This window comes from Rhinolophus sinicus, linkage group LG05, assembly GCF_036562045.2.
Source record: "Rhinolophus sinicus isolate RSC01 linkage group LG05, ASM3656204v1, whole genome shotgun sequence".
In the NCBI taxonomy this organism is placed as follows: domain Eukaryota; kingdom Metazoa; phylum Chordata; class Mammalia; order Chiroptera; family Rhinolophidae; genus Rhinolophus; species Rhinolophus sinicus.
In genome coordinates, this window is record NC_133755.1 from 183,240,578 (window position 1) to 183,263,185 (window position 22,608).

Genomic DNA, 22,608 nt, shown 5'->3' on the forward strand with positions numbered 1-22,608 from the left:
GGTGAAGAGTTGAACGTGGCCGTGAGTGGAGTCTCTATGGATCACACACCTAACATTTGTGGCTGTCTAGCCGAAAGTGTCCACCACGGAGCGTTCACATGTGAAACGGCTCAGACAACCGTTTCGTTGGAGTGTGCACGGGGGCGTCTGACGACTCGCAGGCCACACTGGGGCTGCAGCCGGACCTGTGCAGGGAAGGTTACAGGATAAAGCATTGTTAAAAATGACGCCCATATTCACACCGTTGCAAATATGACCAAACGGACGTGTGCGCAGCCAGAGTCCAGGTGGGGACACAGCATCCAGCCCGGGGACACCGCCCGCCTGCTCATCCCTGTCCCCGTGGGAAGAGGTGACTGCCATCTCTGGTCAGTGTTCCCCGTTCTCCTCTAATGTGTCCTGGTGCATTGCAGCTTCTGTACGGATGGAGTCCCAGAGAGAAGTTTCCAGATTCTCAGCCTCATGTGGGGAGGTGCTGGCTCGGGTAGTAGAGGCCATCAGCTGTGACTGGTTGGCCATCAGCTGTAACCACTTAGCCATTAGCCACTGATATAGCTGCCGTGGCTACGCTAGCAAGCGCGGACTGCATTTGGCAAGTGGGGTCAGCAAGCGGATGGCGGATTGCAGACCATGTGGATCCCACTTCCCGTGTCTCGCTGAGCCGCCAGTGAGATGGGGTGCAGGAAGACCCCTCGTTGGGGTGCAGGCAGATGTTTGCATTTGTGCCTCAACCAGCTGCCATGGAGAATATAGTGGTAAGAACCCCCTGTCCATGGCTCCTTGGGGGTTCCTTTCTGGCCTCACCATACCCTGCGTTCTTGTGCAGGGAGTGGGAGCTGACACCCCGCGTTACAGCTGCGTGTCGTGCTCCATCTTTACACACGTAGAACATGTCAGCTGGTGCCCAGAGCTGTTGTTCTTTACTTGCACATCAGTCCTTCCCGACACGCGAGCCATGATGGGAAGTAGACGCGGTGGTTACTGAAGAACTGACGGGACGCAAGTGCTGTCTTCTCATCGGGCTTCCCTGAGCGCAGCCCCTGAGCGGCCAGTGGCCATGCTGCCCTGGTGAAACCTTGCTCTTCAGTCCTCCTGTCCTTGAAGCTATTAAGGGACAGGAAGCGTCAAAAGGAGGCCAAGGCAAAGGACGCAGATAACCCACGACTTATAGTGACTCTATTTCTTATCTGCTTTGTCATTTCTTTGAAGGCAGGATCTCCGTTGTAACAGGGACCTAGTGAGGTGCCAAATGTGCAGCGCTCGTTTCTGTGTGTGCTCGTGTTGCTGCGATAGAGGCCTGCGCTGCCAGAGGACTCGCCCTGCAGAGCCACCGTCGGCGTGCTCCGGTTCTAGGAGCTTCTGCGGAAGCCATCACTCCTCACGGACAGCCCGTGATGGGGGTGGTGACTTCATGGCTCAGGGGCCAGTCCCTGGTGCCCAGTGTTTCGAGCAAACAGCAGTCTGTTTGTTTGCTGTGAAGCGATTTCTAGAAGACATGAACACTTAAATCGGTCGACTCTGGGCAAAGCAGCTTACTCTTCATAACATGGGTGGGCCTCGTCCAATCAGTTGAAGATGCTAAGAGGAAAAAGACTACGGTTCCCGGAGAAGATGGAAATTTTCTTCCATGCGGCCTTTGGACTCAAGACTGCAGCATGTACTTCTCCTGAGTCTCCAGGCTGCCGGCCGGCTCTGCAATTTCAAACGTGTCAACTCCCACAACCCTGTGGGCCCATTCCTTAGAATCTCTCCCTCCCCTTCTCTCTCTCACCCTGATTAATGCAGCGACTCTCTATTGCTTGCCATAAAACAGAATTGTCTTTTTCCTGAAGTGTAAGTCTCACCACAGTTGGGTTTGACCTTACACGTGTGACTGTGTTAATTGTCCCCCTGTGTAAAACTCCCGTTCTGGTCATACAGTGTTTTCATGGAACTCCGTTCAGTTCACAGCTCACAAACCAGTGTCCCGCGTGTGACATGCCTCTGTCTCCCTTTTCTTACCTCACTCCTGTTCATCCTTCAAGAGTTAGTCCGAGTCCCCATCCTCTGTGCTCACGTCTAACTCACTCCACAATGCGCATGCCTTCAGAGCCCCCATTCATAACTCAGTTTCCACTCCCCAGAAAAACCTCACGTGTGACCGACCGGGTACGTGCCTGGTGCTGGGGACACCGTGATGCAGTGTGTGTCATGTGGTCCCATCACGCACAGGCTCACCACTCGTCACCATGCGGTGCGGCAGAGCAGCAGGTAGGAGGAGGGAGGAAGGTGCTCTGGAGGGCAGGCTCTCAGTCTCCAGCGAGAAGCACAGGATCGGCTCAAGGAACCAAATAGCAGACACGTTAGTCACAGGTTTTCAGGGAGCCAAACTCTGGGGAAATGCAGCCAGGCCCGAGTTCGGTGGTGCCTAGACAACCGAAAACAAACAAACAGTGTGGTCTTCCACTTGGTGCACAAAAGACCCCTCCCCAGGAATGCGGTGCCTGAGGACTTGAGTCGGGGCCAAGAGTGGGAGTGGGGGCCCCCCGAAGGGCTGCTGTCCTTGGACTTGGGCTGTGGATGGATGCTGAGAGCCAGAAGCCCAAGCCCCAGGGGGAGGTATAAATGCTAGACGTGTGCAAAACTGCCCCTGGGATAGGATTTGTGATTTATATCAGCTGTAAGTCACCTGCGCTGCAGTTCTTATGCTGGGTTCACTGTGCGTCCGACACCCGTGCCTGAGTCACCGTGAGCAGGGCCAGCGCGGCCACCCACACACATTGTCCCTGTGCCGGCCAGCACCCTGCAGAGTGGAGCTTGATCCTGTCACAAGATTGGCCTCTGGGGTGCAAACTGTGCCCGGTGCCCCGCCTGGCACTCAGAGAGCACGTGCTGCTCTGCAGCTGGGAGCAGACGGAGACACAGCACGCAGGTCCTCTGAGGACGCCATGAGGGGCACCGAGCTGGCGATGGCTACGGAAAGCGGGCGGAAGAGCTGCTGCTCACCGCACAAGCCTTCCTGTAAAGGGGCCTTTCGGGCCGTGAGCCTTGTGGAGGTGGCGAGGAGGGAAGGTCCAGACCTGAGGGAGCCCAGGCCCAAGTGGCATCTCCGAGACGCCAGGCTGAGTTAAAGTGCACACAGCACGGCACTTTCACGGCATGTCCTCGCTGGGTGACCATGCATCTGGCGGCCCAGCTTCGTTCCTGCCAGGACTAGCCGGCTGGTGATTTTTATCCCTCAGCGTCTCTGTCAGACTCTATTTTTAACCAGGACCTTTTATGGTGCCCCCAATTCTGTGGAAACTTATTTACATTTCTTTTTTTTCCTGAAAACTTGTGACCTGCAAGATTGGCGCCTCTTACGTTTCCTTTTCTGCTTGCTGTGTAGTTGGTATGTTTGACAGGGAGCCTGTGGGATGAAGGACAGCCCCGGGTCAGGGACACAGGGACGGGCACTGCGGCCTGGCCAGCACGCGGACCATCCCACTGCCCAGGTGACTGAGCTGAAAGCCATTTGGTGTGTTTGTGTGCGTTTGTACGTGTACACGTCTGTGCATGTGTTCGCATGTTTCTCTGCATATGTGTTTGCATGTTTGTACATGTGTATTTGTGTGCACGGAGACATGTATATGTGTGTGCACGTGTACATGCACATGTGTGCTCGGGTCTGTTGCACATGTGTGTGCGAATATCCACATGGGTCTTGCACATGTGTGTGCATATGCGTGCATGTGTGTGTGCATGTGTGCGTGCATGTGCGCGTGCATGTGCGCGTGCATGTGTATGCATGTGTGCGTGCATGTGCGCGTGCATGTGCGCGTGCATGTGTGCGTGCATGTGTGTGTGCATGTGTGCGTGCATGTGCGCGTGCATGTGTATGCATGTGTGCGTGCATGTGTGCGTGCATGTGCGCGTGCATGTGTGCGTGTGTGTGCGCGTGCATGTGTATGCATGTGTGTGTGCATGTGTGCGTGCATGTGTGCGTGCATGTGCGTGCGTGTGCGTGCATGTGTGCGTGCATGTGCGCGTGCATGTGTGCGTGCATGTGCGTGCATGTGTGCGTGCATGTGTGCGTGCATGTGTGCGTGCATGTGTGTGCATGTGTGCGTGCATGTGTGCGTGCATGTGTGTGCATGTGTGCGTGCATGTGTGTGTGCACGTGTGTGTGCACGTGTGTGTGCATGTGTGTGCATGTGTGCGTGCACGTGTGTGTGCACGTGTGCGTGCATGTGTGTGTGCGTGTGTGTGCGTGCGTGTGTGCGTGCATGTGTGCGTGCATGTGTGTGTGCATGTGTGCGTGCATGTGTGCCACCTGGTTGCTCCTTTCCCTTGAACTGCTAGCGGCTGCGGCCGGCCTGACTCGCTTCCTGTGCCCGAGTCTCCTTTCCTTCCAGGTTTGAAGGCTGTGTCTTGCTCCCCCCATCCCCTTGCTGGCTCCTGAGGCTGTACCTGCGTGTCAGACGATTCCCTTCACTTTTCTGAGCATGTGGAGACCCTTCCAATCTCGAGACATGTCTCCGTGTCTGTGAAATGATCCGCAAGTGTTTCTGAGGGTTCCCCTGCCGTCGGCAGCCTCCAGGGTGACCCCAGGGGTCCCTGTCCCTTGTGACCCTCGCAGCCCCACCCCTTGGTGTGGGCAGGCCTCATGCACTCGCCCTTTCCTGTCTGGCATTAGGCTGCCAGACTGTGCTCTGTCCTTGGTGACTCTTCTGCTGGCTCGTGGTCCTTGCCTCCCTCCTCCTGGGGAGCAAGTTGGAGGCCGCCCGCCCGTGGGGAGGGGCGGGAGCCAGACGGGAGCTGGGACTAGGGGGGCTGCTAGTGCCTGCTGCCTGGGCCTCGGATTTGGGCCTCGAGGAGGCGGCAGGCGGAAGCATGAGAAGATCTGGAAAATGTTGTCAACACCTGGAGAGAGACGGGCCTTGTCAACAGGTGGCAGGAAGCTTAGTGGCACCATGTGGCCGCCGTGTGGGAATAGAACCTAAAGTGCCGAAAACTGGGTGCCCCGGGAGGACTCCCAGCAGGGCTGGAAGCGCCTGCTGTGCTAACCCTGCAGTGGGTCGTCTCCTCCCCTCAGGGTCACGGGAGGGGGTGCAGCACGATGGGGCGGGGAGCCGGCTGCGCTCGGCTCAGGTGCCTGACGTTGTGTCGCGTCCTGAAAGCCTGTGGCTGATTGTGTGTCTGAGTGGCCTCAGCCGGGACCCCAGCTCTCGAGGACCCCGGAGCCCCGAGCCGTCCCCACTCTTCTTTCCTTCCACCCCATTCCCTCTCTGTCCAGGTCACAGTGTTGGCCCTTGTGTGTCCCCTTGTCCCTGCCCCCCACCTCCCGAGTGGGTCTAGTGAGGGCGCAACTGGAGGAAGAGCAGGAAGGAGACAACCTGTGTGTTCCTTTTACAAAAGTATGTTTGACAGTGACAATCTTCTTGTCCCAATCAGTGCGGGACCTAATTGTGTATCTGTAGATATTTAGCAAGCAAGTCAGACTTGAGTGTACCGGTTACTGCACTTCAGACACCAGCGTGCTCCCCATGAATGCAATAGAGGGGCTGACTTGGGGGGGGAGTGACAGCGTGTGGGGAGGTAGCACCTGGATAGTCTGGGGCTCACTCCGAGGATTCGAGAATTCGGGAGGTTGGAGAGAGCGTCCTGGACTCCGCCCCCTCCCCAGCCTTGCTTGGGGCTCGAGGACACGGGAGTGTCCTTCCAGCTCCTTTTTCTCACAGCTCCCTCCTTTCCCCGAATCTTGAGGGGTGTGGGTTCCGGAAGCTGCTTTCCCGGAGGCTGTCACGTCCTGTCCTTAGACTGTCCCTCCCAGGAGGCTGTGACAGGAGACCAGCAGACCCTTCACCACCTTCTTTCCCAGAAGAGGATGAAGAAAGGCTTTTGACCTCATCCCTGACCCACCTCCCGACCTCAGGACCGCGGGAACTGTGGTTCACTAGGGGGCAGTTAGTTTCAGAAAGCCTGACTCGACCCGTGGCCTGTCACTGGCCTGAGTGTGACAGAGTGTGACAGTCCCAGGGTTCTGCCCCCAGCTGCTGGTGCTGCGGTCACCTTGTCCGACCTCTCCAGACCAGGAAGGGATTCCGCAGGGAGCGGTCCACATGTGCCTGCCTCCCAGGCCGGGAAAGAGGCAGTTGGGGGTTGGTCTTCCCACCTCCTCTTCCTCCACCTGGGCTTCGTCCCCAGGGCTGTCAGCCGGGGTCCCCGGCCACGTCTGTCCCAGATCTGAGTGCTGCGTTCGCAGTGGGAGCCGGTGGGCTGGAAACGCTGTGTCTTCTCTCAGTTACAGGCTTTTCTGGACCTGTCCGTGTGACCTCCATGTCCCAGGCGTTCTCTCCTGGTTTCCCAGTTTGCACAGGTTTGCCCTTTCCAGGGAGGTCTTTTCACCTGCATCTTTCAAGCATTCCATTGCATTTTCCGTTTCCCATGTACTAAGAGGTGATTTGTTTGTTTTTACCCTAGTGAAGTTATTTTGAAAAAAACACACAAAGCACCTCGTGCTGTTTCTTGGACGTGGAGGTTCCCGTGTGACCGAGGGCGGGAGCCTGTGTCCCCCGGCCCCACACCCGCCCTCGCCTGTCCTCCAGGCACTTGTCCCTTCCCGTGGTTTTGGGCTCGGCCTGTGCGTGGGGACAGGCTTTTCCTGGTGGGCCTGGTGTCTGCTCATATTGACGATGACACTTATGTGCTTTGTGTTCTGAGAGCAGTGGTTCTGACTGGAGGGGACTGGCAGCCCTTCCCCCGACGGAACCCCAATCAGGATCTTCCCGGCCTCCCTGGGGAAGACCCTTCCAGACCAGGCCTCCATCCTGGAGCATGTGAGCCTGAAGGCAGTCTGTCAGGAGCCCGAGTGGGAAGAGGCAGTTTTCCAACACTGATTACGTGAGCCTGCACTGCTTCCCATGGGCAGTACCGGGCCTGCCCGAGACAGGCCCAGGCGGCCATCGATCGGGCCACGCTCTGCTGTAGCCTCTCAGAGGAATACCTATCAGTCCTCTGCTCCCCTGGGTCAGACACGGGTGGCTTTCGTTCCTGCTTCCAAAGGTCTCCGTGCCACTTGCTTTCTCAGCCTTCTCTCGGTTCCGTATGTCGTTTCCGTCGTGTATCTTCCCTCTGTTTCCCCTCGTGCCTCTGCTGTCAGCTCTTGTGTTCACCTGCTTGTCCCCACTTCTGCTCTGTTTGTCCTCATAGATTTATGGCTTTGAACACTCTGCTCCTGGGCTCGGGAGGTGCTTCTGCAGAGCAGAGGGACGAAAGCTTTCTCCTAACACGGTCTTTAACCAGAGAACGCTGGGTGCTTCTTTCTTTATTTCTTTCTTCCCTCCTTTTCCCCTCCTTTCCTTCCCGGTCCCTCCCCGCCCTCCCCTCTTTCTTGCTTCCTTCTCTAGTGGGTGTGTATTTCTCGTACTGTGAACAAAAATGATAAACCGAAATACAGCACAGGCCCATCAGTAGCTCTTGTCAGGGCTCCAACAGCAGAGCACACACACCAAGTTTACATGTTAACACACGCTGTGCCCCAGGAAGCGTCTCCGAGGCCACGGGCCCTCAGCTGCGTGTGAGAGAGTTGTCATGACTCCACGGGAAGCACATTTCCTTTCGCAGCAATAGACAAACTCATGGCATCCTTCCTGCTGACGCCGTTCCCCATACGCCAACATTCTACTAGTGAGACATACACTAGAAACGTAAGAAATAAAAATAAAATAGTTACAAACTAACCTGACACAAGTTAAAATGACAAAAAAGTTGTGAAAACAAGTAAAGGGCTGAAAATTGCCTGTGATGGTCCCAATCCCCAACACAAAACAATGAACAAATAAAAACCAGAACATTCTCTTTTGACTAAATAATTTCACCCACACTTTCATGGTGACTGTCATTCCAAATTGCCCCCGTCAGAAGCTCCGAGACTTACGAAGTGCCCCTTAACCAAACCTAAGTGGGTTTTTACTGAACTGCAATCACAGTTGTGTTGTCTGTTGCAGGAGTTGTCCTGGCGCCTTGGCTGCAGCCGCCTCTGTAGGAAGCAGGCGCATCCGCAGTCAGGATTCCCTTCTCTCCTAGTCAATCGGCATGTCTCGATGGAACTCATTTTTGACTTTTTAAATCAGTGCCCCTTACCTGGCTATCTGTACGTCCTGTGTGACGGCTGGATGACACCTCGCCACGTCAATGTGCCACACGTGAGGTGACCGTTAACCCTGGCCTTACTGTGCGGAAAAGCACATGATGTCGCTGAAGCATCTAGAAGGAGGAATGACTGCTTAGGACATGGAGCAGAGAGGTTCAAGGGCTTGAAGAAGCGAGGGACACACCAAGCACAGGGACGCCAGGAAGCAGGGCAGGTGCTGGTCATGCCCCGCCTGCCCGGGTGCCAGGCCCAGCGCGCACGTGCACTTCTGTCCCGGAGATGGCACCCAGCTGCACACAGCTGCCCCTGCCCGCCTGCCGCTGTGTGCCTGGAACACATTTGGGCACCTTCCTGGAATGCAGTGCTCCCCTTTGCAAGCCCGAGGAGACGCATCTGAGTGCCACCAAGAAATCCATGCTTCTCTGCTCCCCATGCTTTAGTTACTTTACAGGTATTAAAGGAAACACCTGGTTTCTTTAGGCAAGCATCCAGACGGAGAACTGTGAATTAAATGTCCTACATCAGGAAAGCAGGTCTCTACTTTGCGGCACACTTTCCTAGGAACAGAGGATTGAGGCAAAACTCAGAGCCAGACCAGCAGACCGTGGCCTCCCCAGGAAGTCAGAGAGGGCTCCTGGTGGTGCAGACAGAGCAAAGCCAGGTAGATGATGTGGCCAAAATTCTGTGGCAAAAATGGGCTGTTCCTGCAGGTGGGAAAGGTGGTGTAAGGTGGTGTAAGGTCAAGGGGCCAGTATTGCCTGCACTGTGTCCATGGCCATGGAGTGGGTGCTAAGTCACCCAAGGAAGCATTTTCAGACGAGAACAGGCAGACGAGGGTTCTGGACGAGGGTTCTGACCGCCATCGGGCTGGGTGCTGGGCCGGTGGGGGAGGGGTGCTGAGGGTGACTGGAAGCCTTGTCTGTTGGGGCATCTGCTCACTCTGCATTCTGTTGGGACAGCTCGGGTCTGGGGTACACATGTCTCTGTATTCCTGGAAAGCTGTATTTCTGTTGTCACTTTAAACTTTTTTCCTCCTAAAGGCAGGTCTCATATGAAAAAGAGGAAGGGACTCCTAGATTGTGGTTAAGAAGTATGGAGAACCCAAAGCCATTCAGTTCGGCCAACTTAGGAAGACTTGGCTGCTGCTCGTTTCCTTAGCTCTGGGTCTCGCCATGCACGCGTCTCCTGTCGCCACTGGTCTTGGTAATGATGGGCTTGTGAAACTACTGTTATTTTTAGCTCAGCAACTGATGTATTCTGTAAGCTTCGTGTACTAGTAAACATAGCTTCATGAATGGAAAGGCAAAAATAGCTTCTGGATGTTATGTCACAGGTTTCAGCAAACCTGTGCTGAGCCTCCTGGCTGTACAGCAGGTTGTGACCAGATGTGAGATGGGTTCATGAGACCCAGGGTCCGTTGGCAAGAGATGCTCCTCTCAGAACCATGCAGGTCTCCTGTCCATCGTAGAGGGAATGTTCCTGCCATGGAAGCAGCAGTTTTGTATCTGGCTTTGGGAAACAGAACTTTCTGTAGAAACACTGAAACTTAACTTGGAAGACACTGCTGTGGGTTTGAAGCATTACCAGTAAGTCAAAAACCAGTGTATTTATGTATTTTTTTCCTTGTTTGGTGGTGAATCTCCTGCAAGATGCAAAACTGCGAGTCAGTGATGGTGTCTATGCTGGAGCTCTCCCAGCTGCTGACCATTGTGGAGGAAGGTCCTGGATCCTGGGGGAAACTGAGGCAGCGTCCCACTCCCACCACTCCTTAGCGTCCTGCACTGTTGTCCCCTGTAACACAGAGATTCAGTCAGGGAAAGTGTGTAAAACAGCACATTTTACACACATTTCAGTTATTAAACATTTCCATCAGGGGCCAGAAAGGTGTTGGCATGAAACTTGCACGGCATCTTGAGGAGGAAGCAGACACTTGTCCACAAGGACAAATTTCAAACAATTCAAATGACTTGTTACTTACGCATGAAAACAGAGCGGGGCCGTCTGACGCAGGCTGAGGATTCAAATGCACACGCCCACCCAGTCCACTCCGACCCCCACGCGCGCCCACCTCGTCCTGCTGTCCTGAGGCGGCCAGCGCTCCAGTGCTGTCTGACTGTCAGACCCCTGTCTGTCTTCAACCTTCCGTGGCAGGCAGGTGTCCGGACTTGGGGCTTGTGCTAAAGCCCAGGACGGCTGTGAGGGTCACACATCCTTCAACCATGGACCAGAAGGAAGAATGAAAGGGAGGACACAGTGGCAGAGCTGAAGAAGGGGCCAGAAGCCCCCAGAACTACCAGAAAGAGACAATTCTCTTGTCCAGAGGTAAAGTCCAGAGCAGTTCCTTGAGTGGAGAGGGGCCTGACCAGACGAGAGGACAGTTACCTAGAATTGACCTAAGGAAAACCGAGGGAACTGCCAAGATTCTTCTTGCCAGGGTTAGGCAGAAAGCAGGAGAAGATAGTAGTGCCGGAAGTGACTAGTGACAGCGGCCCAGGGTGGACGCGGCAGTCAGGGCGCCTTCCGTCCCACTCGGCTGACACTCAGGACGATGACCGTGAGTTTTGTGTCACAGACACTGAATCAGCAGAGGCATGTGGTTAACGGTCTTACACTTAGCACCCTGAGCTAGGAAAGTGAGCTGACGAAAAGATTTCTAGCCAAACATGAATTAGCCAGACATAATAACTAAATGATATCACGCCCACACAAGAATAAAATCCTTTTGCAGTTTTAGCACAGTGGAATAAATGAAAAAGTAAGCCAGTCAGCTGGATGAAGCCTTTTTGTAACGGCCGGAGGCAGGAAAGTCATTTGGAAACACGAGGGTGGCTACAGCACAGGCTGATTCGTCTGTATTGTAACTGTCATCAGTCCCAGAAACTCAAATTCTGGATCCATAAGCCATGATTTAGAATGGGCTCTTATCACTTACTAAGTGAAAATCCTACACATTTCGAGGGAACTTCTTCTGTGGGCTTGTCTGTCCTAGAGGAACTTTTTGGAAAATATTAACTGATTATTCCCTGTCTTATTGTTGAACTAAGTGAATTTACTTGTATATCCTTTCTAACGAGGCACTCACGGGGCATTCAAGGCAGCAATAAGTTTCTCGGAAGGTTTGACAGACAAGAAAGTTTGACAGCTTAAGAATAACAGACAGACATGATAACATCTGGGTGTTTTTAATAAGTATTGATGTTCTTCATGAAAATGGAAACTGATTATGTCTCCAAAGTCCACTTTTAGTATCTATAGAACCTAGGACTGGGCCTGTGTCGTCCAGGGGTCTTTGAAGGACCCACCGGCCTCATGTCGGTGTCCTGGGCAAACACTGCAGTGGTCTCTGAGGAGTCTGCAGTGGGTCCTGCAGTTGATGCGAAAGCCGGTTGAGATTCTTGAATAAAAGGCCTGGAGGGCCCCTGAGTCTTCTTCTGGCCCCTGTTCTTTCTCCAGACCTTTGCAGGAAATGCAGGGGAAGGGCGGGCACTGCACCTTTGGGCTTCTGGGCTCTGGTCCCAGTTCTGCTGCTCAGGAGACCTGGCAAAGCGTGCACGTTGCTGCTTTCCCTCCTCACCTGTCCGATGGGAGCGATCATTCTTCTCCTTCTCTGTCCCTGAAGCTGATGGAACATGCTTTCACTCTTCCAAGTTCCAGAGAGATGTGCAGAGTCAGACAAATCCTTCAGCTGGCGGCTTGCACTCCCCTCCCCAAAGTAGAGAGTAAAAACAGAATTGTTAGTAGCAAATGCTCTTTAAAGGATTTATGTCAGTGTGGGATGCAAATTTTCCTCTTTGGATGATCTTAGAATGGGCTGTATGCAGTATTTACTTTTGTATTTTTACCTTAATTTTTATTAACGTTCCCTAATAGCATTCCTTATTTCCTTAATCATTCGCAGCTGCTTTGCTCACCTGTTTCTCAGGAACCTAGAGCAGTCCCCAGAGTTTTATTATAATTTCCTCCTGAGCCCTCAAGCCAGAAGGAATGTGTTTAAAGTACTTAATAGATTCTCTGGGCCCTGGAATTTGAAGGCGAATTCTTAGAGCAGTCTGCTTTCAGGATGATGCATTTCTACCCCATCTTCCCCGGACCCAAGTCCATGACTTTCCTGATGGAAATGGGAAGCCTGCTCCCTCTGCAGCTGGGACCCAGTGGTGGGGATAGCACTGCCTTGGCTCAGCAGCCTTCCCAGAATTTGCTGCTACAGCCCCCACCCCCACTCAGAGCTAAACTCCGGATTAAACACCAGATTAAAAACCAGATTTGGATTTTCTGTTTTGTCCTTTTTTTCCAGTGCCCCTGACAAGTCAATCGATCCATTGTTCTTGAAAATCTTCACTCTTGGTTTTCCGTGTGAGCCAGAATTAGGGCTTTTTCCTGTGAAGTTGTAAGCCAAGGCTAAACTATTTCAGCAATGTTGTCTGCAATGGATACTATCCAGAGTCTGGGTGTGCAAAATTCTCCTGGTTTCCAACCAGTCTCCACCGAGGAGTGCAGCCCCCACAACTTTGTGCGCGCTGCGTAAACACCCCAACAGCTCTGCCAGAGCCACTCAAAAGCAGGCACATTCCTGCCACACTTGCAGGGGCTACCCCTGCATGCGTGTCAGAGCCCGGATCTGTGGGTTTAAAACACATGCCCAAGTGGATTAACCCGCGCAAAGATGCCCAAACAACCCTCCGTGCATTTTCTGGTGGATGATGTGTTGCATGTTGTCCTGTTGGGGGCCAACTAATCAATCAGCAAGTTGGAGAGGCCACGTTCCATTAGAGTCAGGAGGGGGTGCTGGGGACTGACCTCGGTGACACGTTAACGCTGGTGGGTGGCCCTGTCTGGTGCCTTGGGACAGAAGGGTGCAGAGCATCTGCGGTTTTGCCAAGCTCTCCCAGGGCGCGCCAGTGTTTGTGCGCACGCGTGTGTGCACGAGTGTTCTCGTGTGTGCATACGCGTGTGTACGCGCGCGTGTGCGCCGTCGCCGGGAAGGAGCCACGCACAAGCACCAGCAAGTCACAGCAGGGCCTGGCGGCCCCCGTGGAGCCTTCGCTCCAGCAGACCCACGCCCGGGGCGGCCCTTGGGCCCAAGCAGGCATCCGAGCCGAGCGGGCGCGGCGGCGGGCGCGGGAGGTGGGGCTCGGGAGGAGCGGGGAGGGAGGGAGGAGGGCGGAGGGAGGCGGCTCCGGGACGCTCTGCAGTTACGACTTGACAGCAGCCAGCGAGCCGCGAGGGACGCGGAGGAGCGCTCCGCGCAGGGAGGGCAGCTGGTCGAGTCCGGCCGCCCGGGGTCGTGGGGTGAGGACCGCGGGTAGCCCCTCCGCCCGGCTCCCGCCGCTGCTCCGTGTTGCCGCGCGCCCCGCCGGCACCATGCTGCTGCCCCAGCTCTGCTGGCTGCCGCTGCTTGCGGGGCTGCTCCCACCGGCGCCCGCGCAGAAGTTCTCGGCTCTCACGGTGAGTCCGATCCGGTCCCTGCGCCAGGTGCGGAGAGAGAGCAGGTGATCCGCGAGGAGCTCGCGCCTCCTCCCTGGCGAGGCCCGGGCAGGTGGGACCCGGGCGGGTACGTGCTGTGCCAGCCAGGCCGGACGGCCTCGCTGCGGCGGGCGCCTGGGGTCCTACCGCCGCGGGTGGGCGGGAGTTGGGCTGCCCTGCCCTCCTCGCGGGTGGGCAGCCCCCGCGCGGAGACAAGGTCTGGGAACGCCTGCACGTCTCTGCGGACCGTCCGAGGCGGACCCACCGGGGACTTGGTACCCACTGACCGCTGACCCGCCGGCTCTCCACGCGTGCGCTCGCTGGGCGAAGGGGCTGAAGTTGTGGGACCGGCTCAGGGCCCACAAGTTTCGCCTGACTTCCCCCGAGACCCTCCCTAAGCAGAGTTAGGGAAAGCAGATGACATTACAAATAAGGATCATTTGTCACTCCTGTAAGCGGGCAGCAATGGGAGGGCGGAGGCGCCTCCTGGTCCTGTGGCCGCTTTGCCCTCCGGGTCCTCTCCCGGACCCGTGCTGCGCGCAGGCCGGCGCGCGCCCCAGCGCGTGGGTCACTGCGGTTGACCGCTGTGTGTTTTTCTAGCTGCGACTTCTAGAGGACGGCCTTGGCCGGCGAGGCGCACGGTGCCAAGCGCGCAGCTATGTCCAGGGGCCGCGCCAAGCCACCGGCCGCTGGCCCAGGCCGCGTCTGCAGCCCCCAGCTCGGGCAGACCTCGTGGGCTTGCAGTGTTTGCAAACCCATAATTAATGCAATCTGTAGAAACGAAAACATTCCACTTAAATGTGTTTTTGAACAAGTGCTTGAGAAAACACGAAGGTAGAGCGAACACCTCTGGTGGAGAGACGCTTTTAAGTGGCCAGGGACTTGTCCTGAAGGCGTTTATTGTATCGAAAATAGACGGGTGAAATGAGCTGTGGTCCGGTTCTGCTTTTCAGCAAATTTGAAGCACTCCTTTGAGTCTTTTCTTTCTTCCTTTTTTTTTTTTTTTAAAGCAGTAAGAGGGGGAAGGAGTTGGTGAGTTCATGGTTCATACTTAAAATTCTTCTGGAGCCGTCCTGGGGTCCCTGCCTTGTGTCTGCAATGACTTGTAGATTAGAAACTGCTAACTTTCGCAGGCGCAGCTTTCCCTGCAGAACTGTTATCTCCCCAGAGGGGCCCATCCGACATTTACGGTGTGTGTTCATATGTGTACCCATCTCTACATACACACACAGGTGTGCACACACACACACACAGAGGCACACGTGTGCACACACTCAGAGGCGCACGTGCGCACACACTCAGGCGCACGTGCGCGCACGCACACAGACACACTCAGAGACACACGTGCGTGCACACACACACACACTCAGGCACGCACGCACACAGCACACACACACATGCACACACTTGCCCCTACAGTGCAATAAAGGCGATCTAGGGACAGACCAATTCTCAGAATGAGACCCTCGTGTTTCCTTCCACAGCTGCCACAGATTTTCTGGAAGTGCAAAAAGCAGACTGTCATCTGCTCGCTGTCCTTGGGGGAGCCTCAGCCGGGTGGTCCCTCTGAGGAAAAGCAGAATCCGTGTGGTTAGTTATTGGAACAATTTAAATCTCTGTAGATTCTTTTCTTCTCTCCCCTCCCCTCTTCTAATTTAACCATTTGCTTTAAACCTCTGGTCCTGTGCCTTCCCGAGCTGACTCTCAGGGTCTCCGGGGCTGCCAGCCACACATGGGACTTCTGTGGGGAAGGGACTGGAAGTGTGACACTTCTGGTATGTCTTGCACTGCACTGCTCCAGAAAACTTTTGGCCTGAAAACCACATTTGCAAATAAAATGCTGTGTTACTTTTGCATCCAGGAGAAAAGTTTAAAGCCATAAAATATTTTGGCAGACTGCTTCCCACCCCGCCCCCACTCTAGGACATCAGGAGTCTTTCTGAAGGGCCTTGAGGAAACGTGAGTGGTGCTGGGTCTTTCCGTGCTACTCATGCCTCTTCAGATCACTTTGGAGTATTTGGGAACCCTGGTGTTGACAGGAATGGCTTTCTCTCTGCAGGATTCACATGTGCTCTTGAATAAACCAGAGAGGCAGCGTGAGTGGGTAAGAGGCTGGAGTGATGGCTGGGTGTCTTCTATAGCGAGTGGGCAGAAAGTAACCATATCTGTTTAGCACATGTGAGGATTAAAGCTAAGTCTCAATATGCCCGGTGCACGTCAGTTCTCCGATCAGCATCATCTCTGAGGCACCTACGGACCGGTCTGTGTGAGACGGTCCTAAATCCCGGGAGTGTCAACCTGCCTGCTGCTGTGTCATCAGGTGCATGTGGTATTGGCTCTGTGGTCTTGCCACCTGTCACGATGCTGAGAGCCACCGCTTCGCTCCTGGTGTGTGGATGAGCCTGGCCGAGCTAAGTGGTGTAGAGCGGACACGCCGATGAGAAAGATGTGATTCTCTGCCTCCTTTGTTCCCTGCAGTTCTTCTCACCAAGAAACAGGCAGTGTTACTGTCTCTTTGGGGCTTAGATGTTTGTCATACCTGTCCTTGGGGCACAGCGTTGCCAGAAGGTGTCACTGGATTTGATCTCCCCATTACTTTGTGTTTGAAACAAAAAAATCTACTTTGCTTGACAATCATTTTTTTCCAACTTTCACCACAATCATTCTTCAGAAATGGCACCATCGGACCCTTTGTGTTTTCTCCTGTGACTCTCTGACGGCTTTGCACAACCTGGCCACGGATCAGACCTCAGTGTTAGCAGGGGGTGTTGCTAAGTGTGAAGCGTGTGTAACCCACTCCAGTTTGGACCCACGGTACTTCTTCCTGGAGGAAGTGGGTGCATTCTAAGGCCAGCCCATCCACATTCTTCGTGAGAATGGTTGACTTCTTAATTTTGATTTCTGAGAATGGCTGAGCCTGGGGAATAATTTCAGTATACATCACTGGGGCAGGCAGATCACGACTTTTCCACTCTGTCAGAGATGCCGTCATATGGATTTTGACCGACAGTCAATAAACCTACACCTGAGTGCTTTCTTTAGGGGCCCTGAGGAATGGGGTGAGCCAGACCCCTTTCCCAGAAGTCTTTGAGATGGAGCCATTGCCTCCTTTTGGAGCTGACTAAATGGCTCTGTGCTCATCCTTAAACACAGAGTGAAGCCACTTCCCTTCTCGTGCCTTTTCTCCTGGCCAGGGACGGTGCCGTCCTGGGCTCACGCCTATGTCGCCCCAGTGAGCCCTGGCTGTGCTGTGCGTACTCGGCACTTCATGTCGCTTCACAACAACCTTTAACCCTCATAACAGCTTAACCAGAAACGTTTCTTGTGTCCACGTTTAAGAGGAGAGGAAACGGGAGATTCCCAAAACCCTGTAAGAGCCCTGTACACAAAGCTGATCGAGATGCTTCCAAACTCAACCTGAACTCTTTTCTTCCTTTGGGGTGAAGTGGGCTGGGGGGGTCCCAGCACAGGTTTTTGTGTCACTTTTAGGGACTTTATAGTCTGTACCACCTTTGCCCAGACTGCTTGACTGTCAGCGCTTTCCCACGAGGGTCTGACTGGGGGGGTGGGGGGGTGGGAGGGGGTCCTAGGACTTGCTGGTCTGGGGACCGTGGAACCACAGCATAGAAATGGCTGTTTTCCACCCTGTATGTATTCATTTGCTTTGAAAGAGAGGGGAGGAGATGGGAAAACAGTGTTTGCTCAGATACAGTTTAGAACGTTCCCCTGTTGGCATGTCCACGAGAAGAGCTCATGGTGATTCTGCCGAAACACACACATCAACGGGCTCTTCCCTTTCTGGGGCGACTGTGTGCGAGTGTGTTCCGTCCTGTGTGGCTGCTGTTCTCACTCAGTGTCGGGTGTCTGAGGAGCAATTATGGGTTCTCCTCTCCCACTGTTGGACGTCCTGGAAGGCAGCCGTTCACTTATCAGCACGAGATGGGCCCTGAGGGGGTGACGGGGAGGACACCAAACACAGTCAAGATTTTCCAACCCAGAAACCCATTTACGTGGCAACTAAAACCCAAACATCTGGGGGACTCACAATTCATTTTGATTTGAAGTCAAGACCATGAGTAAAACTCTGAGCCACTTTAGGCGCTAACAGGCTTGTGCAGAAAATGGGCACGGATGTGTCATAGGTTGCATGGTTCAGAAGATGATGGATTTCTAAGTAATTCTATATCAAAATCAGCCTTCACAATAAGCCAGGGTTTTAGAATGGGGCTGCTATTAAGATTGCCAGTGTTACCCTTTAGGCAAGGAAAACCGTTATATCTTTTTGAATTAAAAAATACCCTATTCCACACATTCAAGGCTGACTAAGAATGATGAATTTCCAGTAGGATCTTGGAATTAGAGGGAAAACACTAAGAAAAAAAAACCACCTGAGTTAATTTATAGAAAACTAGAATTGTCACTTTTGTTTCCCCAATTGATGCAGTGGGAAATGGGACAAGATTTCACTATTAATGTTTGTTCGTCTTTAGAATTTGAATAACAATCTGTTGAATATTTTACTGAAGCCCACAAGAGGAAAGATTTCAGAAAATGAATTTCTAATTTCATAGGGGCTAAGAAGAAATTATTTTAAAAGTGAAAAAGAAAAAAAACAGAAAAAAAAACCAGACGTTATTATGTGGTTTTGTAGTTCCAGGCTGAAAATCAAAGAACAAAGGTTTGCAATAAAGCACTAATGAATAGAACCAAGAAAAATGTCAACTCACATTTATATTGTCAGGATTAAAAAGAAGAAAGTATAAATGGAAACTTGTATACTGTAATATCTGGCCCAATTTAATTAGAATTTTCAACATGGAGGCAGTCTCCGAATGACTACTGAAACCAATTATATTCAGTGTTTTATTATGTGACATAATGTGGCACGTAACCGATGAAGCTGGCATTTAAAGGAAGGTGAAATGTCAGTAGAGTAAGTGAACGCTCTTCCTTGGATACATATCTTCCTTCTTTTCCTTTGTCTATTCCCTGGTCATCTGTTTTCTTTCTCGTTTATACTCTGCCCACTCCCATTACAGTCATTCCCTCACCAGCACACTGACCGTGGATGCTGCCCTTTCCAGGTTAGGAATGGCTGAAATTCCGGAAGGGGTTTTTGTAGTTTCTGTTCCCCATAGCCTTTCCTCTCAAAGCGTCCGTCGGTCCCCCTCTGCCGAGCCCTGTCCTGGTGGCCTCTTGCTGTGGTGGGTGGGCCACTGCTGTCACTGTATCTCCAGCATCGTGTGACTGACCCCTCCACAAGCAAGCCCCGTGCCTATGGCAGATTATTCTATTTAGGGGTAAGCCAACTCTTAACATTTGAGGTTGCTGGCAGTCGTCAGTGATAAAGCAGTTACCATAGCGTGGAGGGTGTTAGGTAAACAGTGGTCTGTGGTCTGTGTGATCACCGCTCAAACACTTGAGTGAGTGGCCACAGTCTGTGAGGCCCACCCCATTCTGGACGTCCTCAATGTGGCTGGGTTTCTTAAAGGACAAGTTCATCAGTTTCTTGGCCCCAAGTGCCACAGTACATAGGTTGACCTTGTCCAAATTGGGTGTTTTTGTTTATCTTCTGCTCTGTCCGGTCATGAAGTGTCCCCCCCACCGCCATGAGATGAGCGCGGTTGGAGACAGCGGATATCCTTGCTGGGACTTCCCGTCACTTTGCCGGCCCTGGGCAGGTCCAGCCCAGCCCAGCCCCCAGCAGAGCGAAACAGAAGGTGGGCGTTTCCCAGACCAGGCCAAGACGTGATTTCCTGGGAAGAAGCTTCGTGCCCAGAAAATGGCGTGGAGGCCCTTTGTGATGCATGAAACATCACACCTGCAGACTCCTGTGGATTCTCTCCCATGAAGACCACGTGGAGATGAACTTGGGGACCCTCTTGGTGACTGGGAGTGCCCCCCACCCCATCTTTCAGGAGCAGCAGGCGAGGAGGCACCTGCCGCCGTGGGGCCAGGACGAGACTCGTGCTGGCTCTTCTTGTGTGGCCGAGGCCCCACGAGCTGTCCCATAAGCAGTGACCGCTTCCGACGAGGGAGCTACATGTTGATGTTGACGGAGAAAGGATTTTCTGGCCGTCTGGGCAGTAATGGAAGGTGCATTACTAGTGCGTAGGCTGATGATCTTAATTTTTCAGGGTACATTTCAGTTCTAGGATGGCAAGATGTGTGATTCCTTTAACCAAGGCTCTGCGTTGGGCAGACACACTCCCCAGCTCTTCCAGCCCCATTAGAACTCCGATTGGGTTTGGTGGTGTTGCTCTAATGACAGCTCAAAATCTAGCCCCAGCGTTCAGTCTCTTCCCCCTAATTACCCTTCCCCCCTCTCTTTGCTCACATATAATCACGTTTTTGCCCATCTTCAGAAGTGAACATGGACTTGCATTTTCTTCACTGGAGCTTGTTCCGGTTTTCTGAGACTAACATTAACTGAGGCACAGATTAATCTCTATGTATGTGAATTGCATTCACACACCCGCGCTTTTCTTATGCTACCATAATTGTGTTAGAAAATTGAGGGAAAATATACAGATCAGAAGAAATGTCACAGAACCACTCTGTGACTTTCCTCAGTTTCTGAAGTCACGCTTGTACCCTTCCGTATACTGGAAATCAAATTGAAATGAAAAAGGCTTCATAAGACACAGCTGCCCCATTGATAAGAACGAATCACTTTAAAATATGAAATAGAAATTACAAAATAAGAAATACATTCCATATATTCTCATATTAATAATTTTAAAAACAATTCTAGAGATTTGAATGAAGGTATTAGAGCAGAATTTAGTGCATTGTCTTTTTTCATTTGTATATTCATTCATTCCACATAGGCCTTGGGTCTGTGCAATGAAGAATTAAAAACAAACAAACAGTACGCTTAGGAGTAATTTTAAAATAATGATCTTTGAAAAAAGAAGGTCGTGTCCTGCCATATTGTGGTGGCAAGGTCAAGACTGTCAAATGATGGCGTTTGGAAGTTTGTAGCCGGTTTGGGGGCTTCAGGGTCCAGACAGGGTGTGTTCCGGGTAAGGACAGCGCTGGCCGCTGCCTTCTGCGAAGTGCCAGCAACTCTAACGCAGTGTGTGCTGTCTCTCGCTGTCCCGTCACACTGTCATCTCACAGGTGAGTGTTTTAATAGACCTGTTTCACGAGGGACCGTTACGTGCTTTGCGGTGGAACGGATGGGTCAAAAGCAGACACAGGGGGTACCTGTTGAGTCCTGGCCGGGACCCCACTCTCAGCACAAGTCCCCCTGTTTCCTCCCCGTCACCCCACAGGCACGAGCCCCAGTCAACATGCTGTCGCTGCTGCTTTCACTAGATGTGCTTGTCTGTAAGCAGGGGGAGGGGGAGGGAGAGGAGGAGAGCGAGGGGACGGCCCTGCCTCCTGCCCACGCCAAGAGAAGTCTGGGCCGGGGGCTCGCATCTTTGGAAAATGGGGAGATGCAGTTCTGAGCATTAAAAGACAGATGCTTGGACCATCCTCGTGCCTGGCTCTAGGGCCGTTCACTGGGGAAGAAGACGTGTCACAGGAGGGTCTTCTCGGTCCCTACGGAAGATGCTGCCGAGTACTTCTCTGCAGGGACTGGTTTCAATGCAGACAGAGATTCACGTAACTGAAAACTTCAGCTATTGATGAGTCAGTAAGAATTGACATTGTGTGTTTCCATGGACCACTTATTTAGGTATTTAAAGAAGACGACTAGGTTGTCTGAAGACAGGCCCCTCCTTTGTCCCCCTCCCCTTTATTCTCAGGCCCGGGTTCTTTTCCAGTGTTTGGAGGACTCTGGGGGTGGGGGGTGAGTGAGTTATCAGCACCTAAGCCCCATGTCTGAAGGAACCGTTGCAGGCCCTCCGGCTCCCCCTCCCCGCTCTGAACCTGCTCCGCTTGGGTGCTGCTTGGTCAACGCCCTTGGACGAATGTGGCCCCCAGGCCCAGACACAGGAGCTCAGAAGCAGTGGTCCCACATGTGGAGTTGACTCTGCACGACGGCACCAGTGTGCTCGGCTGACGTTCCTCAGTAGCTTTCCAACTGGAGGCCCCGCCAAGCCAGTCTCTGCAGGCAGTTGTCTGAAGTCTGTGAACCCACAGTGGGACTGTGTGTATTATTGCTGTTAGGACTGGATCTGTGTCCTGAGGCCATGACCCCAGGCTGGAACAGTCCCTTCCGGTTTGTGCACATTGTCTGAGCCTGCTCCGCGTTCCTGGGCCTGCGTGGCCCAAATACACCTGAGGGACAGGCCAGGCCTCACTCCGAGGAGAGGACACGCAGGGTGAGAGGACTGCCCGGTGAAAACTCCCCAGGAGACCTGCTTACGTCTGCCCCCCTCCTTGCACGCTCCCCAGAGTTAATGACTCAAAAATCATCCATAAAATGCTATATTGACTCCCAAGTACACGTTACTGTGAATCATACTCCAGAAAGTTTATGCTAAGGCAGTAATTGACACCTGGTGAGTGAGGCCCGTTCTCAGCGCCATGAGCACAGGCCGTCTCCTGGACACACACGTCCTCCCAAGTGACAAGGTGGCTGCATCTGGGGCGGGATAAAGACGTCTGTGTAAAAACTAAACTGTCTTTGCACTCGGTGCTCTGCTCCCCAAGCAGAATGCACCGGCTTTGTGTGTCTTATTTGTCCTCTGGTATCCTTGCCAGGCAGCTGTCTGTGCTTCATGGGCGTATGTGCTTTGGGTTTCTGGAAGCCCCTCGGGGTGAGGAAAGTGAGTAACAGCTCTGACCTGAACATACACGTCCTTCCGTTCTCGCTGGGCTGGCTCCCCACGTGTGCTGGTGCCCATCAGGTCTTCACTCTTAAAAGATTGATCTCATGCAGGGAGTTGCCAAAGACAGATCTTCCTTTTCATTCAGAGATATAATCCAGGTGGAGTCCTGGGTCCCTTTTTCACACTCTTGGCATCGCTCCTGCCTGTGGTGCTGCCTGAGCACAGGTGGGGCCCTAGGCAGGTACCCAGTGGAAGCTGTGGGTCCTAACTTTCCACGTTCCACCCGTCGACCACAGGGGGGAGCCCGAG

At 53.3% G+C, this 22,608-nt stretch overlaps 1 protein-coding gene and 1 long non-coding RNA gene across 3 annotated transcripts in view; both read left to right on the top strand.

The window, feature by feature from the left end:
* The first annotated feature begins 4,278 nt into the window (after nt 1–4,278).
* LOC109434928 (uncharacterized) lies at nt 4,279–12,860 on the top strand. Its single transcript, XR_002135898.2, has 3 exons — nt 4,279–8,774; nt 9,154–9,316; nt 9,763–12,860. It is a non-coding gene; the product is annotated as an uncharacterized LOC109434928 (long non-coding RNA).
* A 405-nt stretch (nt 12,861–13,265) lies between these two features.
* Nucleotides 13,266–22,608, top strand: part of SMOC2 (SPARC related modular calcium binding 2) — a 163,372-nt gene continuing 154,029 nt past the window's right edge. The window contains exon 1 of one of the 2 annotated variants that reach the window (XM_074333859.1): nt 13,266–13,558. In XM_074333859.1, coding sequence (XP_074189960.1) covers nt 13,475–13,558 — 84 coding nt within the window. In that variant the 5' untranslated portion in view covers nt 13,266–13,474. The remainder of the gene's footprint in view (nt 13,559–22,608) is intronic. The other variant, XM_074333858.1, reaches the window with a different exon arrangement.